Here is a 20,954-nt window from a genome sequence, read left to right as displayed (position 1 = left end):
ATGAGGTTGGGATGAGAATTCAGCACAATATGGGCAAACCCCTGAGCATGATAAGCAGCCCAAAGGCAGTGCTCAGTATGTCTTAGTAATCACTATTCTCAAACAAGAAAACTAAATCGAGAAGATTAATGGTTCTGTATAGGATTATGCAGTTGGAGACCACAGGGAGAAGAGTCTGGTTCTTAGGCTTTGCAAACTCTAAGTCTGTTTTCCATTTTGATTTGTTTTTGTTTCGTGGTGAGCAGCCACAAACTTGATTCTTAACTTGAATGAAAGAATCAAGGCTGCAGGCTGTTTCTAGCTTGCATAGTGCCCCTGCTATCCCTGTGAACTCTAAGCAGGCATTTCCATCTCTCTTATACCCATGACCAACTATAAGGTTGTAAAATCTGTCTAAGTCTTCTGTCACTTAATTCCCCAAAGTCATTTTAATTTGTAGTAATCAGTAGCATTATTAAAAAGTTACTGACAAAGTTTACAAAGCCCTTCCACTCAAAACACAGTAGACTCTCATCTTTAAAATAAGTGGAAAAGTGTGTGTGTGTGTGTGTGTGTGTGTGTGTGTGTGTGTGTGTGTGTGTGTGTGTGTGTGTTTTGAGTCCTGGTTGAGGAACTCCCAGATATTCTCCTGTCCCCACTTCCCACCTTGCCATAGGAGAGCAGGGATACCCGCAAAGTGACTTTATTTTCATGCTGGATATCCAGTCAGGCCTTTCCTCTTGCACAGCAATCCTTGTACCAGCAAGGCATTGCGCCAACCTAATAGAAGTTATCTTGTCATCAATATTTGGTCTACTGTGTCTCTGATCCTGAGCCCATCCGACTGCATTTCCGATAATACAGGAAGCGTAACTGACACCTCAGAAAATGCTTTCCCCTAGGGAAGAGAGCTCACAAGTGGAGTTTCTAAGTGTTGTAGTTTATGATTTATTTTTTACCTTAGAAAGAACTATTGTCCACTCCTTGTGACTTTAGGAAAGGAAATCAAATCAGACCAAAGACCCTTAGAATCTTTATTATTCTTGTGTATTAACAATACCATTTGCTCTGTTCACGCTCAATCCTGATCATGTATCAAGGGAGTTTAGGAGTTGCCTTCACACAGGCATGAGTAACAGGGGCTTATTTTGATAAACAAGACTAAAAGGCTAGCCTGGAATGATCATGGCATGTGTGTATGTCTAAATGGGTCATCACCCTCCTTTACAGGCCTTTCAGACAGCACATCCCTCATTAGTCATATCCTGAGATGAAAGTGGTCGCCCGAATTCTAAAACCACGTGAGGCTGTGATAGTTCTGACTGGCGTTCCCTTTAGTTATACAACCACCAGGAAGAACAGCAAGTGGGGGACCCGAGTTTTCCCTTTTGCACATAGGGAGTCCGAAATTGCCATGTCTTTGGGGGCATAGTTTTGCATTTCAAAGCTAATGGTGGAATTGACCTCAATATATCTAATTATAACAGAACTTATGGTAGTCACTCATTCTAAGGCCTCTTCTGGCTTTTTTTTTTTTTCAGGCCAATGAGAATTACAGATAAATTTCCTTTTAGCACAAAAGAGTTCCTAAGAAGGAGATTCTGCTTTGATAACTGGCAATTAAGTAACAATTAAATATCATTATGTAATATCTCAGGACTTTTTTTTTTATCAGGAGTCTGTAATTGGTCTCAGCGAACCTGTCTGTCCTGTAGGATACCATGGACACAGGGGTACCACTTAGAGATAGATTATCATCTTAAACTGTCTTCTTCCTTGCTATTCCTCTGGTTTCTCTTTCTTACTCCTCTTCATTTTACCATCTTATCCATTTTGTAGGAAGGGAAGGTACTTGTTTACAGAGGCAGAAAAAACAGGATGCTACACAATTTCGTCTCTGCTTCAAAACGTGCTCCAGGGGTCCGTGTACTCCTCTTCCTACTCAAAGAGAATGCCAGTGTATGTGTGAGGCTGTTAGCCTTAGTCTTTGGCCCATTGGTCATTGCTCTCTCTTGTAATTAGCCAGGTTTACTGAAGAATACACATCTTTACACTGATTTCTAGTTTCTTTCTTTACTCTTTAAAATTTTGCTTTTCAGAGACTGTGGCTCAGCTGATATGCTGTTCAAAGATTTAATTTCAGATTTTTTCTATTCTTTAACATTTCTTGGAATTCATAGGCCTTTAATCAAATCATAAATTATATAAAAATAACAAAGTCTTAAAATTACCTTTGTTTAATATACAAAAAAATTCTTGAGTTCAGAATGAAATCTTTCTAAGAACAGGGTAGAGAATGATTTTGCTCCTTTATGAATATATTTTTTAAAAGACAACACATGAAAATGATATGATGATAAAAACGTTATGAAGGAATATACACTCTGTTTCCAAGACAGCTGGTTACCTTCACAGAAGAAAGGCAACACAGCTTGTCCTTCTGCTTCATCCCAAGGATATATGTATATATGTGTTTAATTTCATTTTTAGAAGAAATTACAGTATTCTATGAGAAGATTTTGTACTTGATGATTTTGTAGTTTGTCTTAATGCTCATTCTTGTAATATGTATGAGTTGTTGGTTCTTTTTTCTTTTTTCTTTTTCTTTTGAGACAGGGTTTCTCTGTGTGGCTTTGGTGCCTGTCCTAGATCTCGCTCTGTAGACCAGGCTGGCCTCAAACTCACAGAGATCTGCCTGGCTCTGCCTCCCGAGTGCTGGGATTAAAGGCGTGCACCACCACCACCACCACCACCACCACCACCACCACCACCACCTGGCCAGAGTTGTTGGTTCTTTTAAACACTGATGACATTACATTGAGTAAACATATTATAATTTATTTTTATTTGTTTCTTTTATTATTTTGAGTTTATAATATATTTGCATCATTTCCTCCTCCCCTTCAATCCCTCCAAACCCACACACATACTCCTTCTTGCTCCCTTTCAAATCCATGGCATTTTTTTCATTAATTGTTTTAACATACAAGTGACAGTATACAGATTAAGCCAGTTGTACTTATGTATTATTGAGGAATACACACACACACACACACACACACACACACACACATTGTAACTGAATGAGTCTTCTACTTAATATCTCTAAAGAATTTTCAGCTTTTGGCCATTTAAATAGTGCTACAATGAATAACCTCCTGTTTATAGATATATTTATACAGACAGCCAAGATCATCTATGGTAAATTCTTAGGACCAATGTTTCAGACTCAAAGGATAGTGTATTTGCAGTTTTGATAGACTATAGGCAGATTGTTCTCAGTCACTGTTATAAATATATAGTTTTATCACAGTGTGAGCGAGACATTTGCATGGCAGAGCCTAACTGCGCTTTTACATAATTGATTTGCTCTAGGGTTTTTTATGTTTGCTAAGTTGATGGATTGGAGAAAATCTCTCTTAAAATCTAGATTCAACCCATACTTAGACTTTTATCGGCTTTACTTTCTATACACTGACTTTGTGTTTATAGAGTAACTTTTTGGCATTTTTAAGTTATAACAAAGCTGATCATTGCAAACCTCCTTACCCCCAAGATTTCATTTGTTTACTGTTTCAGGGATTTTTTGCTTGTTTAGATTTTTCATTAAAACTTATTGTCTCATAATTTCAGATATATATGTTTATAATGTTCTTTAATTATAACTCCTATCTCATTATTCTCTCTTATTCCTTTCTTCTCAACATTTTCAGGCATTTGGCTTGCCTGTTGATGGATATCATATTTCTCATGTAGTTTTTGAAATTTCAGTTTTGATTTTAGTACCTTAAAAGGGGCCCTTCAGTTTCAAAATCACAAAAGAATCACCCAAGTTTTTCAATTACTTTGTGGTTTAACATTTTATACTTCAATCTTTGATCCATCTGGAATTTGTTTTATTGTTGGATATATGGTATAGATCCAACTTTCTTCCTTTCCAGATGGCCACCCAGTTGTCCTAACACCTTTTATTGATAATCCATCATTTCCCTACTAACTTGAAAAACAAGCTACATCTCACTACATTCCTCAATTTGAGTGTACTTTTTGAGTAGAACAATGTCTTTGTTTCCTTAATCATGCTATTTTTGTTCTTATTACATTTCTCCTTTCTTGTTTCTAGAAATTATATCAGCGAAATATGTCAGTCTTGTAAGAACATACAGCTAGACAGAACTCACACAACTTACCAGTAACTCAGTGGCTCTTGCCTTCCCTGATGTAACCCACAGAATCCTTGGGGGGGGGTGGATTATGTGTAGTCCATGTGCATAATGCTTTCTCCTCCTCTTAGGGGAGAGATGTTCAACCACAGCTGAATAGAACGACTTTAGGAGCTTTTGAAAAAAGCTCATGCCCTAATACGAGAGATTAACTGATATTGGTGAAATCCAATGAATTTTTTTTTTAACAAAAACATGAGCTAGAAGTATAACAAGGGTTCAAAAATTATGTCTTTAACTGTAGCTTGTTTTCTTAAACAGCTCCACTGACATAATGATAGGCTCTTGTTTACATGAGTTTGCAGTATAAAGTTAGTCTTTCTAGCAAGTTTCTTTGTTTGGTTTTTGTGCTGTATTTGTTGGAGTGCCTCACAAGACAGTTAAGATTAACCAATAAAATATTTGAGTGACTGGTTGTCACAGATCAGGTATTCTGATGATTGCAGGGCAATTGAAGGAAGTACACAACTATTGCTTTGGGAAATACAATGTGCATATTTTAAAATAAACATTTACTTAGGGAAACTGGCAGATTATGAGACATGTAGCTAGGTCAAAGATGCAATGAGCTGGTGCTGTAGACTGCATCCCTAAGCTTGAACACATAGCAGAAATGTTATCTTTGTGCTTCAGCTCTAGGATTAATTATAATTTCATATTATAAGAAAATTTATCTCCAGCCCTTGCAGTGCAAACCCATGATCACAGCTACTCAAGAGACTGAGGCAGGAGGATTACAAGTTTAGGACTTGTCTTGGCTACAGAATGAATTCAAGGACAGCTTGAGCAAATTAGTGAGACCCTATCTCAAAAAAGGAAAAGTGGAAAGGCCTAGGGACGGAAAAGATAGATGGCTCAGTGTTAGAATACTTTCCTGGAGTGTCCAAGGTCTTAGGTTGAATCTCCAATACTGCAGGGGAGGGAAAGAGAGAGGAGTTTATTAATGTAATATCTATTTTTAAAACTTGTCAATGCTAATAGGTACTCTTTGAAATAGCCTGCTCTTTCCCCATACATGAAAATAAAATTGAAATCATAGCTACGTGAGTAGTATTTAAAATATATGAGTCATTGTCTTTATTAGATGCTACAATAGTAGGTTAAATCTAATTTTGTGGTAATATTTTTACAGTGAAATGGGTAAGGGTTATTTAAGGAATTACATAGTTAAATTGTCATTTCCCACAAACTGGTGTTGAAAATTTAGTTATAGAAAGTACATTTTTCCTAAAATACAATTATTTTAAAGAAAAATCCCTTACAGCAATACACAAGTTGGAAAACTCAGGTGTATTTATTTCTAGTGTAAAAGTAAATCCGGGCTCTGGAGAGATGGATGTGCAATTAAGAGAACATGCTCCTTTTCCAGAAGACAAGAGCTCAGTTCCCAGCACCCACATCAAACATCTCTAAGCTGCCTGAAACTCCAGCTGCAGGAAATCGCATGCCTCTTGGCCTTCTGTCACCCATAAACACGCGGCATACATTCACAAAGTCACACACACATACAAATGAGTGAAAAAAATCTTTAAAAATAATAAATCCTGATCTCTTCCTTTTGAAACCCAAATCTCAGTACAACAGTCAACTGGCTTTTCATCAGAAAACACTTTGCCATTAACTTTGCACTTTAATGTTTTTCTAATATTTTCTCCCAGAATTTTACTTTTGCTTTGGTGTATGCAAAACTGAATCCCCAGATATCTGACAAGCAAGTTGTATGCTGGAGTTCATCCCATGTTTTGGGATCCATTTGTCTCTGCTTTTTAAGAGCATCATTTGCTAAGCCGTCACCTAAAACACTAAATCATCTCTCTGTGGCCTCCCATTTTACAGATGGGGATGGGTTATCAGTTGGCACACACAGCCTAAAGACTTTGCAGGCATTGATCTCATCAGTGTGGACGTCTCAATTGAGACATTCTTAATATGAAATAAAATGAATCTAGTTTTCAAAATTAGGATGTTGATGCTTGTGCTTAAAAGGTAGATGCCCAAGTGGCACAATAAATTGAAATAAACAGAACGTTTAAACCCGCTCAGAACTACAGCATCTCATCCTTTAGAGAAGGAAGGTGTCGGTGGCCATGTATGAGACAGGGAGGGGAAATGTCCTTGACCCTTCCTAGGAGGCTCTTTCCACCACAGGTAACTGCGTATTGCTCAGAGTCAGAGAAACTCACATATCTTCTTTTGCACAAACCAATCAAAACTCATAGAGGCCTATCCATACACTTTTCTGACCCTAAAATTTTCTTTTCTTAAGCCTGTTGACACTAAAGCATCTGCTCTAAAGAACTCCACATTGTATGTTTCATTGTTTTAAAATACTGTGTGTTTTAATTGACAGATCCATTATCCATTCATTTTTAGACTTTCACACACAGAGCTCTTGTGCCGTGATACCCACTTTTTAACTACATATCAGAATGTCTTCACATGCCACTTCTTTGATGTAGCATCACTGTACATCCTGTAGCAATGTTACACTGCAAGCCACAGAAAGCAGTAAACAGAACTAAGAGAAGGAAGGATCTGGCTGTCAATGCAAATGTAAATAGCAGCTGTTCTCCTCAAACTGTTTTTAAAACTACCACACGGTGAGATCTTCGATTAAAAGAGGACAAACCGTCAAGAACCAGGCGTTAGCACAAACTCAAGGGGCCCAATGCCACCCTCCAGTTTGTACTGTTTAATCCATGTTAGTGATTCTCAACTTGTGGGTCATGACCTCTTTGGGGGCGAACAACCTTTTCGCAAGAGTTGCCTGAGACCATCAGAAAACACAGATATTTATATTATGACTCATAACAGTAGCAAAATTATAGTTATGAAGCAGCAATGAAAATAATTTTATGGTTGTGGGGTCACCACAACACAAGGAACTGTATTGAAGGGTTTCTGCATTAGGAAGATTGAGAACCACTAATCTATGTAATAGTCTCTGCTAAAATGTTGCTTAAATAGCTGGATGGGTGTGAATGATGGATTGTGCAGCTACTCTGATATATGCAGCTTGGCTTGCTATATAAAGCTGGAAGGTAGCATGGTCCACACTGTCGTTGTGCCGGTTTGAAATGACCTTTACTTCTTTCTTAAGAACTGCAAGTGTATCCTCTGGTCAGGTGCAATAGCATTCATTATTTGATGGGTCCAACTTTTTATCTTCAAGTGTGAAATTTCACAAATGGTTCATTTTTGTCATCTTTCTAGTAAAAGTGAGCACTCTGAGTGGCATGCTATGTCCTTTAAAAGAATCTTTATTTCATTTCTTCAAAATATGCATATATCTTCTTCCTGAATCAGTTAGGGTGATAAACTGTTAATAATAATTTTTTTTTTCTTTTTGTTTTTCGAGACAGAGTTTCTCTGTGTAGTTTTGGTGCCTGTCCTGGATCTTGCTCTGTAGATCAGGCTGGCCTTGAACTCACAGAGATCCTCCTGGCTCTGCCTTCTGAGTGTTGAGATTAAAGGCATGTGCCACCACTGCCCGGCAATAAGCAGTACTTTTTAAATGCTGCTTGTTCATTGTAGCATTACTCAAAACAAAGGCCCCCATCAAATCGTGAGTATACAGAGATCCTTTATATTTAGTCATAGCATGTCTGTTTTAAATGGAGGGAAACTTGATCTTTCCATTGAATGTTGGTGGTGTGGGGGGCATGCCTTAGTCAGCTAATTCACAAAGTGATGTCTGTGCTAATAGGCTTGTTTCATTGAGGCCTTTTCCCTCCATTGAGTTAGGCTCTTTGCAAATCCGAGAATAGGTAATCTCATATTGTGAGAAGGAGAAAAATGTCTGCAATATGCATGATTAGATGAGAAAATCACTGGTAATCTTAGCATCTATCAATAATAAATAAAATGTAAATATACTTATATCAACAAAGCTTCCTTTTTTTACATTGATTGATATTTGCCCACTTTGAAAATTCCAAGCAGGTTCCCAACTACATCTTTCAGATAGAAATGTTTGCAATATGCATGATTAGACAAAAAAAAAAATCACTGGCCGGGCGGTGGTGGCGCATGCCTTTAATCCCAGCACTCGGGAGGCAGAGGCAGGCAGATCTCTGTGAGTTCGAGGCCAGCTTGGTCTACCAAGTGAGTTCCAGGAAAGGCGCAAAGCTACACAAAGAAACCCTGTCTCGAAAAACAAAACAAAAAAAAATCACTGGTAATATTAGCTTCTATCAATAATAAACAAAATGTAAATATACTTGCATCAATGAAGCTTCCTTTTTTTACATTGATTGATAATTGCTCACTTTGAAAATTCCAAGTAGGTTCCCAACTACATTTTCCAGATACAGCAGGTTGTTCTTTTCTGAAATAGACTAAAAGGAACCCTCCAAACAACAACAACAACAAAACTTCTTTTTATTATTTTAGCTTTAATTGTGTGTGTCTATGTGTAGGGATGGGCATATGAGTACAGGTGTCTGAGGAGACCAGAAGAAGGTCTAGGATCTCCTAGAGCTGGAGTTATAGGCAGTTGTGAACCCACCCCATGTGGGCTCTGGGAAGCACACTTGCATCCTCTGTGAGAGCAGTGTGCACGCTCAACTGCTCAGCCGCTTCCCGGGTGTTTCCCCAGTTCATATTTAGCCAGTAGACACAAAGCAAATAAAAGAGGGTAAAGGTGTATCGCACTGGTGCACACAGCAAGTTCAAGTCTGTAACTGCTTAGAGTGTTACACTGGACAGTTATTAAACAAGGGTCACATGATATTGTCATTAAGCCTGATTTTTTTTTTTTTCACTTCTCCATGGAAAAGTTTGATTAACTACATGGCTATTGGGTCACCCCTGCCCCACGATTATCACCTTCTCTGAAACTCTGTAAAACAGTTTAATAATCATTTGGTATTTGTAATATCGCATCTCCTATCCCTATAACACCAATGCACATGGATAGGCTATATATAGTACTTATAACGATGCAATGAAAATCATAAACTGCTATTGTAGTATTCAATTCCTTCTTATTGTTATGGTTGCTAGTGTTGCCATGACTGTCTCAATGTGCGTGTGTGTGTGTGTGTGTGTCTGTGTGTGTGTGTGTGTATGCATGTGTGCACACACATGTGTGAATAAATGCTAGATAGAGGTCAGAGGACAATCTTGTAAAATCTGTTTCTCCTTCCACCTTTATGTTGGCTCCAGGGATTGATCTCAGGGTTTATGTGGCAAGAATTTTATCCACTGTGTCATCTTGCCACCCTCCCCATCCCTGGTTTTTAGACAGGGTCTCATGTAGCCCTGCTGGCCCCAAACTTTCTCTGTAGCTGTTTGGTTTTGTCCTGAGCTGGCAATCAAACCCAGGGCCACATACCCACTAGGGATGAATTCTATCAACTGAACTACATCCCCACTTTGTCTTTCCTATTACACCTGATTAAGACTGCCTTGAACATGGGCTGGAAAAATGACTCAGTGGTTAAGAGCACTGGTTATTCTTCCAGAGGACCCAGGCTCAATTCTCAGCACCCACATGGCAGTTCACAACTGTCTCTTAACTCCAGTCCTAGGGAATCCAATACATCACACAGATATACATGCAGGCCAAATACTAATGCACATAAAAAAATAATAATAATAAGATTGCCTTGAATAAAGTTGGCCCTTAGTCCATATGTTGTAAAGTTTGATTTTATGTTTGTGTGTGGGCATGCACTTGCTCACATGGGCAGGTTTGTTGCTGAAGATCAAACCTCATACCTTGTGCATGGTAGGCAAGCAGTTTACCACTAAACGATTCTCACTCTGAGAGTTGGATTTTTAAATAAAGCTTACCTGTCAGGTAAGATTTTTGCTTAACTGATTTTTAAAAACACTGGCCATTACACCCCAGACTATTCTCCTCCAGTAAATACTACTTTCTTGGTAAGATATTCTTACTCCACTTCTTAAAATTTTACTTGCACTCAAGATTTTGTGGACAGACAGAACCTGTTTATGATTTTGCTGTGTTTTACACTGTCTAAAACACTATAATGTTTCAGAGGCTTCTGGAAGGCCTGACATTGATAGTACTATACACATAATAAACTGTCTCTAACATTGTAGTGTGAATTGATATAGCTATTTCATTTTGCCAAGTGTAACAATTTTTAAAGTCTTTTGAGCCCATTGCTGGATGTTTTGATTGGTGTCATGGAAAAGCCATCACAATGGCTCCCCTATAGATTATAGACATTGTGCTGAGCAGCAACAAAAAGTTATATCCAAGAAGCTTTTCCCTTGGTGCTGTTGTCGAGAAGAATCTTGGAAGTCATTCTTCTGCAATGTCAAGAGACATTCAAAGGAAAGATTCAAAACTCCCTAGTCACCGGGTTTATTCTCTTTCTTCTCAGTTTTCCACAGTTTTGCCTACAAAGTTCTCTGTTCCTTTGTTTCCATCAGTTTCCTCACAGATGACATTCCCTCCCATTTTGTGTGTGTGTGTGTGTGTGTGTGTGTGTGTGTGTGTTGCTCAAATTGGATAGAAACAAAATGATGCATCTGAACACAGCCATGTGTGAGAGTTGGGAAAAATCCACAGCATTGCTGTTCTAAGGTAGGATATCGGTGAGACACTGACCTGTGCTTTCTGCCAACAGGTGAGGCTTTGCACTTGGCTCGGGATTTTGGCTACACATGTGAAACAGAGTTTCCAGCCAAGGCAGTAGGAGAACATCTCGCCAGACAACATATGGAACAGAAAGAACAGACAGCTCGAAAAAAGATGATCCTAGCGACCAAGTAAGTGCAGTGGAGATGCCTCTCTGGACTTTCATCCCCAGTTTTCCTGTTTTCTTTGATTGAAGACAGTTTAGAAGTCACAAGTTCTCTAAAAACAGGGGCTCACACTCCAGCATCTAAATAGATCAGAACTCTCTACCATTTGTACCAAGGCATCAAGGGTCACATGATTAGACATGGGACTATTAAGGAAATTCTCACTAGAATATGCAGAAATTAGGCCGACTATATGGCTCAACAGCTAAAGGTACTCACCGCCCAGGCTGACAAACCTAAGTTCAATCCCAAAGTCTCCCGTTATGGAAAGAAAGAAAGAACAGACTCCTACAAGTTACCATCTGGCTTCCACTTGTGTGTCATGGCATGTGTGTGCACAAATACACACACACAGAGGGAGAAAGTGTGTGTGTGTGTTCGTGTAAGATATAATAAAAGTTTTAAATATACATGAACTACAATATTCTCTTGGTGAGATATCCAATCACTGGTTTTCATGTGCAGATTGATCTATATGAATCTTTGCTACTTTGATAAATAATAGATTTCATTGTATTTAAGTATATTTTATAAAATACACAGTTGCAGAAAAATAGCATTGGTTAAGTGCAGGTAACCTCCTAAACCCTCTGTGTTTCTAGTATTTGGTAATTAACCAAATATTTTGGCAATTTAGATAATTGTTTAGGCAGAAAGATAGAAACTAGACACATTTTGAACCAGACATTATTCTTGTTTATTTGGTTGACAGAAAGAACAGGAAAGTCTCATCACTAACTTACAAATAAATGTGCTTCACATTTGATGTATGTTAAGCAAAGTCAGAAGAGCTAGTGATCTTAACTGAATGCCGTTACTTTAATAGCAATCATCAGTAGACATACCAAACTTTAAATCGAGAAATCAGCTAAAATTTTTACCTCCTTAAGGACAATGACGTAAGTGATAAAGTTAGAATGTTGTGAGTCACTGAAGATCATCTTTGTTACATAATTCATAATTTGACATTTTGTTTTGAGACAAAGGAGTCTTTCATATCTCAGCTTCAGAAACGAAAATTTAAATAAGAATGAAAGTAGTCAGAATGATAATTCTGTGACTGTCCTATGGAGAGGGTGACAATTACCACCCAATCCTGCAGGATTGTAATTCGTATTTAAGTACATGAGCTGTCCTAGGTCAGCAAGTTAAGGGACAAGACTAAAAGATCCACCTGGGAGCCCTGATGCTGATTCTGCTAGAGCGTGGTGTCCTGTGCTGAATCACCTGCCAAGAGCTCAAGCTCTCCAAGCTTTCGTTTTCCTTATTTATTCACCAATTGATTATAACTTGCAGTGTTGTTTGGGTAAGAATGAGGTTGGCTTGTAAAACTGTAAATTGATTTATTCAATGATCCAAATAATCATCAGTGTTTAGTTGCTTAAAATTTATTTCAATCTGAGAGAAAAGACTTGATATGAAGTCAGTCTAATCTTTGTGAGAGAAAAAAAGACTGTAATGATGGACTACTGCTCAAGAATTTATATCATTTGTCAAAAAAAATTTAGGTATGAGGCTATATTTATGTTTTTAGCTAGAAATCTAAAACGAATGTAACAATGCTTCACTCTTTTGTAACATAGAACCCTGGAAATGGTAGCACCACAAAATACCATCAAATAAATAAGGAGAGTTGTGATCAACTATTCAAACCCAACTAGCATCCTCAAACCTACCCAGTTTCACTTCAGAGAGAGGGGTTCCATAAAACTGCAGAAAGCAAATTCTCAGCAATACACTTGGCAAAAATTTACAGTCTCACTCTCCATAGAAAAAGGTCACAAGTGACTCCTTGCCAGCGTCAATAAAATTTAGCCATCCAAGGACAAGAAACCGCACTAGAACTTCTCCAGAAGCAAACTGTACTTTAGAATTTTTGTTGTCTTTACTTTAGTGTGTGCGTGCGTGTGTGCATGTGCATGCTAGGGCATGCAAGTGGACGTGGGAAGACACCTGCAGGGAGCTGGTTCTCATTCTCCTCCGTGTGGATCCAGAAAATAAAACTGAATTCTTGGTCTCAGTGGCAAGCAACTTTACCTGCTGGGACACCTAGCCTGCCCTCTTAGCACTTTTGTATAAATATTTGTTGGTGGAACAAATTGTTTCAGAGCAGGGCTCTTACTGCCTTCACATTCATTTGAGGTGATTTGACCTTTCGGTGCTTGCTCATGACAACAATCAAACTCCTGTGAAAACAGACATAAAAGTAAAACAACTGTACCATCCCTTGAATATCAGGTGTTCTTGCCATACATGAAGAATGCTTTCCAAGAAATTCCTTCATACTTATTAACTTCATTCTATAGCTGCTATGTTAATTCACTGTATCAGATATTTTTAAAAGCATATTTTCTGGCCTGGGATGATGGCTCAGTGGATAAAAGTCGCTTGTCCCACAAGCATCAGGACTTGAATTTAAATTCCCAGAAGTCACATAAAGCCAGAAGCCTGTAGTCCCAGGCTCCTGTAGTGAGATAGGAGACAGAGACAGGATAATACCAGGAGAATCATGGGCCAGCTGGTCTGCTGGGTGTCGGGCAAAACAACAGAGATACTTTTGTAAAAAGTGGAAGGTGAAATTTGACATTGGGGGTTGTCTCTGACCTCAACCCATGTACCATGGCATGTGCACACCCATACTCCCATACTCAAATGCACTCACACACAACACAGAAAAAAAAAAGATTTTAAAATAGTATTTTCTTAAATGTTACATTTCTTTACAACTATGCCATTTGGATTTATGCATTGCAAGGGCTTAACTGTTAGTCATGATACACAGAAACTTTTCTGATTAAGAAAAGGCTAAAATTCCTAGTTATGTAAGACAAGAAGAGCAGCAAAAAAATTCTCTGCAAAGTGTCAGCTGAAACTGGTGGGCTTATTTTGGAGCAAGAGATCATCTACTTCAAACATTGAAGCAGGAATGTGATCAAAAAGTACATTTTATTGCAATATTGAGGAAAAGAATTATTCAGAAGTTGACTTAAATTTATAGCTTTGAATAATGTAAGCCTATAACTTTGGTTAAATTTGTCTATAGATGTGATGTACTAAAAGACAAATTGTACTATTTTAAAAGATGATAACTAATTATAGTTCTCTTGTATGCATTTTTTTCTATCCTGAGATTAACGTGTAAGGATTCACTTTAAGAATGAACGTGGATTCAGTGGCTGGGAGCAGCTGTTCGCTGGAAATGTTTTTATGATCATCCCGTGGTCCTCAGAAACTGCTGACTGAAACATCCTCCTGGTCTCCTTTAAAGGGGGGACAGATTTTGATAGATAATGTCACACAAAACTAAATGTCCGTTTCAGGGGTTCCATTTCAGTCTTGCGCTTTTGTTGTAGACAAATTTGTAAAGAATTTCAAGACCTCCTGAGCCAAGACAGATCACCCTTGGGCTCCTCCAGACCTACACCCATTCTAGACCTGGACATCCAGAGGCACTTAACCCATTTCAGGTAAGAAGGGATTTCCCATGTGTTCAGATTCTAAGTGCCTAAGCCACACCCACGGGCTTCTGTACTGCTATTGCAGTTCCGGTTAGAGATACACGCGTTTGTTAAAACAGAGACTGCTTCACTGTTAGGAATGCTGTAGCAAGATACTTTAGACTGGATGATATACAGATTATATAAATGTATAGTTTAGATTCTGGGGCTTGGAAGTCTGAAAGCGAGGTGTTGGCAGATTCAGTATCTGGTGAGGGCTCTCTCTCTTCAGACCCTTTAACAGCTGTACTGTGTGATGAAAAGGGCCAACAACCATCCAGGAGACTCTTTTTAAGGACGGGAATCCAATCTTCCATGACTTAATTATCTCCCAGGGCTTCTCATCTTAGTATCGTAATGGGGTTTAGTTTCAATGTATGAATTTGAGGAGAGAGAGACACACACAGATATTCAGGCCACAGCAGTAACAGCCTGAATTAGAAAAAAAAAGTAATTGAAGCATTTTAGAACAGAATGTTTAATATCTTTTTGTATTTATCAAGAAACTATGGCTTCATGAAAGTGAATATTAATAGATCAAGGCATACTAAGAAGTTTTGGACCAGGATTCTGAAATCTTTTAAACAGTTATTTAATGTTGTTAGGGTAAATTGTGTTAAATGAATGGATGTGACTGAACTTAACTAAATATCATTGACTGAATTTTTAGGAGTCTATTAATAATTTGTATACACTTAGAAAGTATAGCTAGTTCTTAAACACGAAATCCTTAAATGCATTATTAAAATCATATTTTAAGTTTCAATTTCTGAGATACTTTGGAAATAAATAGAGTATTTTTTCTGGTAAATTTACTCTCTATATGTAATAAGAGAAAGAAAATGGTCACTGCTTAGGATTTTTTTCCATTTCAAAACTTTAGAATTATAATGCTATACAATATTTCTCATTCATACAAAATATTTCATCTTTGAGTTATCATTTGATGAAAAATATAAGCAATGTTAATGGAGGATTAATTCACAAGCCGGAATGGTGGGCATGTAATCCTAGTACTTGGGAGGCTGAGGCAGTAAGTATTAAGAGTTCAAATTAATGAGCTACTAAAGAGACACTGTTTCAAAAATGAACAAACAAAAAGTAATAATCATTAGTATTAAAAATGTTTTCAATACCTGCTTAAGTTATTTTCTGAAGGCTGAGAACAATTTATTAGACTTTAAAAAGAAAACCCCAGGGCAGTCAACCTGTGAATCATTAAAAAAAATATTTTTTATTCCTTTTACCTTTTTTATTGAAAATAGATTTTTTTCTTATAATATATCCTGAATATGGTTTTCTCTCCCCAAACTCCTTACAGATCCTCCCCACTTCTCTACCTATTCAAATGCACATCCTTTCTCACTGATTAGAGCACAAACAGGCATATAATAATAATAACAATAAATAAATAAATAAAAATGGAATAAGACAAAACAAAGAAACAATAAAACTTCTTAAGATTATAAGGCTTTGAAGATGATACACAAATATCTATATAATAGGGGCTTAAATAATTTTGCCTGCAAAAACAGAGCATTTTTTAAATGCAGTATTTTATCTTAATATGCCACAAGTCTACTCAAGATTTAATAAACATATCTTTCCAGATTCTACTTAGGATTTATTTTTCAAAATTGCACCTGACATAGAATACATTTCTCAGAATTTCATCTGCCTCTCAGTGGAAGTAGTATGGACAAGTGTAATAAAACTAGGAGAAAATAAAATGTCTAGATATTTCAGAGCACAAGGTTTTGGAATCAAGACAGCCATTCTCAAACCCACGCCTCTGTAGGGGTGAACTGAATTGCATGGGGTAACTTTCAAACCTTTGTTTGGGTCCTTATAGAACCTTTGTACTATCTGTAGTAATGAGACAAGGAATACAAATTTAACACTTAGTAAATGGTATATTGCTTGCTTCGACCAACGATGCAGTTTAAAAGGAATTGACACCCTCAGAATTATCTTCATCATTTTGTTTATGCACACATGAAAGGGATTTGGAACTTTTACAGATGTTAGATTCAGAAGTTAATAGTTTTTTATGTAAATTCAAATCAGGGTCTGAAGAAGTTTGTAAAGTTACAAATTTACAAGGATTTTACTGTGAAGAAACATCGATTCTCAATCAGAATTTGAAACATAGAACTATATATTTAGTCCAGGCGGTGGTGGTGCACGCCTTTGATCCTAGCACTTGGGAGGCAGAGCCAGGCGGATCTCTGTGAGTTCGAGGCCAGCCTGGTCTACAGAGCGAGATTGAGGACAGGCACCAAAATTGCACAGAGAAACCCTGTCTCAAGAAAAAAAAAAAATTGTTTTGTGTGTCGTATTTTATTTATTATGCATGTGTGTGCACATGCTACAGCGTGCATAGAGGTCAGAGGACAGGTTGCAGCAGTCAGTTCTCTCCTTCTACCATTGACTCCTCAGAATGGAAATCAGGCTTGGCAGCAGGCGCTTTACCTGCTTAACCATCTTTCTGGCCCACGAGTTCACTTTTCAGAAGAGACAGTAAAAATGGTGGTGTGGATGTGTGTCTTGGATAGCAGTATCTTTAAAAAGTTCTTCATATATGATTCTGCTAATAGTCTGGGTAAAACTGCATTAGACAAGTGTGTCTCTTTCGTTGCTTTTTGCTGAGAGCAATAACTGCGATGGAAACAGGCTCAAGAGGAAAACACTGCAGCCTGCATTGCAGTGAACGCAGGCAATCTGCCAACTCTGATTTTCTGCTAGTTTTGCTGAGTACTGGCTAGGAAAGGAGCGAAGAAAGAGCATGCTTGGATAGGCATAGAGGATTCTGTGATTGGGAACATTCACCTGCGTTACCATTTTGTGTAATCAAAGTCTTCGTAGAGCAGGGCATTGATACCTTATTGGATTATCGACTCGGTATCTCGAGAGCTCTGGCTTGCTCTCGGCAGACTGAATGTATCTAGACAAAGATGGGGAGTGATCTGGCCCTGTTAAGTACAGAAACTATCTCTAGTTTTTAACGGCAGATGACATATTGTGCTCTGGAAAACTGTGACAATAACAGTGACCGCTCTTAGGACTCACAGCCTTCGGAGACACTTGTTTCCATCAGAATGACAGGAGGCAGATTTATTTATTATTTATCACTTCCTAAGTACCACCAGCAGTGAGAATTGTCAGAGAGAACACAGCAGACACCACAACATCTTCCGGAAAGGGAAGCGATTTGATTGAAATCTGCAGACTACTCCCATGGACTCCGTGTCTCCAGACCTGGTGATGTCAATTAGTGTAAGATGGGATAAGGCTTCCAGGAGAGGGCACACACCCTCAAGTCAAAACCACAGCCCTAATTTTCTGAACTTGGGGTCAAAGAAATTGTAACACTGTCTCTGTTCTTTGTGTCTCATATTCTTATGACCTCCTTGAATATGAGGTCACAGGAGCACATGTGTTCATATAAATAAGAAGTTAGAACACCATTAATGATCAACTCAGAGAGGACAGCCTGTCAGAAAAATGAGGAAGATTCTTCCTCAGCACCAACCTTGGAAAACCGAAATGTTAGTTGTCTCTTTTGTTTCACTGTGCCAATGGATAATAGTGTGAGGATAAAGGATCAGTACATTCTTCAGGAAGTTCTAAATTCATGGAAAGCAATATTATTTCATACAAAGCTGGATGTGGTGGCTCTATAATCCCAGTTATATGTCTATAACTCCAGTACTTGAGAGTCAGAAACAGAAGGGCTGGTATGTGTTCAAGGTCAGCCTAGGCTATATAGTGAGTACCAGGGCTATATAGCAAGACAGTGTCTCAAAAAGGAAACCAATCAAAAAAAATATGAAGAAAAGAATAGACACAGTATTGGTAATTACATGAGGCAAAAAAAAAGGCTTTTATCTTTCTATGTGTTGTATCTAACCCATATCAAATGTTATTATGATTATATTTCACTTGGGTCTTGGCTATGTCTTGCAAGAGTTCGCCCCCCAGGGTCACAGGCCACGGAAGGAAGTGATAGGCCTACTTAATTCTCCAGTATAAGTCAAAATGTCTACTGACAGCTTCCTGTCTTCAGAAATGGACGTTCGCACCACTGCGGTTACTCTTCAGAACTAAGAAACATATAGACGTGCTTGCTGGTGATCATGTTTCCCGGTTGGGTCTCTGTGTTGGGAGGCCCCTTGCATGTCTTTCTGACTCTTCTTCACCATTCAGATCTTTTCCCCGGCTTTGCTGTCAAGCTGTCACCCATTGCAGGTTTGACAACTCTAATGACAGCCTGCTCTTGTATTTCTAACAAGTCTATTAGAAACGTCTTCCTCCCGTTGATAGCATTCTCCCTCTAACATCTGTCTCCTGGAGGGCTTCGCACAGCCAGTTTCATCCTGTTTCCAGGCTGCAGAGGCAGCCAACTCTCATGTCCCCAGCTTCCCCTCCTCCTGGTAATTCACTCCCTATTTCCTTTGGTGTTCTGTGTAAGACAGGCATCCCAGGCAACAGCACTGAGGTGTTCTAAGGGCTCTGTCCCGGTCAATATATCCAGGAAACAGTCCCACTCCTACTGTGAGCATATTTACTGCCATCCTGGGAGCCTTAAGTGTGCACATTTTATTATTGCTGTTTTCCTGCTTTCTTGGGATTGGACAGTGACTAGGAACACATAGTTTGCTCTACTCCCCTTGCAAAAGAATTACCCATCTTTAGTACGAGAAATGGAGATGTTGATTAAATTTTCAATCTGAGACCAAAACATCATAAAGCAGGCAGCTAATTTTAGCAGACAAGAGACAAAATTCTCAAGTCTTCTTCAAAGAGTTCTTGGGCCTTCGTAGGGGCTCAGTGAGGAAGAGGACTTGCCCCCAAGCCTAAAGAACTGGGTTCCATTGCAAGACCCACATGGTGGAGGGGAATTGACTTCACAAAGTTGTCTTCTGATGTCCACACATGTGCTGTGTCATGTGCACTCAATCATATATGTACAGAAAAGAAGAAATATTTAATTAGTTGTGTGGGGGAAATGTTCTTCTAGACCATGCAATTATTTTTAAAGAGTACAAGGAATCATCAGTCTGAATTGTGAAGAAAAAAAAATCCTGTTTCCCAAATAAACTTCTATATAAGACTGACATTTAATTTTAACTTAAACTCCTAAAATGAGGGCCCCATCCAAATGCAAAGAGAAACCGGCCTGTAAGGACTGAGGTCTGCACTTGTGTTACAATTAAAAGAAATTTTACTAGCAAAAATCTAAGTTTAAAGATAAACCAGGCAAAGCTTTTGTTTATTAATCACATAAGAGCTGTCATGATGTCCTTTTAAAATTGATGTATGTTAAATAAATTATTTACGTTTTCTTAAAATGAAGTAGGAAATTAAGAGGCTGAGATGGTCACAGAAGTGTGGCCTTACAATGGCAGAGGGACATTCATCTCCTAACCTGATAGACCACCAGGGAAGTTATAGACATACTTCTCCAAACTGGGTTTTTAGAGTGCCCATCTCATAGGAAGGCCCTTGAAAGTGTTTCTTGACTGTTTTGGTTGAAGGGTATCAGACTGTTGTACCTGTATTGAATTATTGCAATACGAAATGACCTATCATTGGCTCCCTGACTTTTCCGGAGCTGAAGTGTTGCATAGCTCCATGTTTATAAAACTTGATCACATAAAGGTTTTATAGCTCACTCTACCTACCAACTTACCCTGGAACTCTAATTCTGCAGTTGCTCTTGGGGAAATGTTGGAGACACTGATGCAGATACAGCAGAGAGTGTACTTTAGCCCTGGGGAGATATGCCCAATTCCCCAGCTGCATTTAAGTTGCTTGGGAATAGTTTTTTAAATACTGATCCTTTGGATCTCATCCCAAACCAATTAAGTCGGGATCTCTAGGGTAAGATCCACAAAATGAAATAAGCTGGCTAGGTAATTTTTTTATGTGTGCTTGTGGTTGAAGTGGGGGGCAGCTTAAGAAATCATGGAATCATTGTGAGTGTTGCCAAAGCCACTGTAATGAGCAGCTTTGGGTGGTTCTCCACCACCAGCCACCTGGGACCCAAATACCTTCATTATGTACCTTAATGAAATTCTATTTAAAAAGCACTTGATACTGTAAGATAAGACACTGTATGGAGAGAATAAGTATGATATCTGGTTTCCCCCTTTCTTTTATTTCCTTGTTTAGACTATAAAAAAACAAATATACCTCAAATTTTAGCAAAAGTAAGCCCCTAACTCTTTCCCCAGGGCAAGTGTTTCTCTCCCTAGCCTGTGTTTAAATGTTAATTCCAGGAGATAAAAAATACCTTGTCTACATTGTTCTAAATAAATGTAAATTTGGCAGAGAAGACCCAGAACCCTTTGCAGGTGTCTTCTGGGGTCCATTCCCAAGAGACTGCCCTTGTTGTTCCCATGATTGCAAGAATGTGCTTTTCTAGCAGATATCACCTGATACCGTAATGGGAAGGGCACACACAGAGCCTCAG

General features: G+C 38.4%; 1 protein-coding gene across 1 annotated transcript in view; it reads left to right on the top strand.

Moving 5' to 3' along the window:
* Window positions 1-20,954, top strand: part of Tfap2d (transcription factor AP-2 delta) — a 60,305-nt gene that overhangs the window by 20,151 nt on the left and 19,200 nt on the right. The window contains exons 5-6 of the mRNA XM_028868088.2: window positions 10,805-10,946; window positions 14,336-14,449. Of these exons, the coding sequence (XP_028723921.1) occupies window positions 10,805-10,946; window positions 14,336-14,449 (256 nt within the window). The remainder of the gene's footprint in view (window positions 1-10,804; window positions 10,947-14,335; window positions 14,450-20,954) is intronic.

This window comes from Peromyscus leucopus, chromosome 16_21 (assembly GCF_004664715.2).
Source record: "Peromyscus leucopus breed LL Stock chromosome 16_21, UCI_PerLeu_2.1, whole genome shotgun sequence".
Taxonomy (NCBI): Eukaryota; Metazoa; Chordata; class Mammalia; order Rodentia; family Cricetidae; genus Peromyscus; species Peromyscus leucopus.
This window is presented reverse-complemented; position numbering and strand designations above follow the sequence as displayed.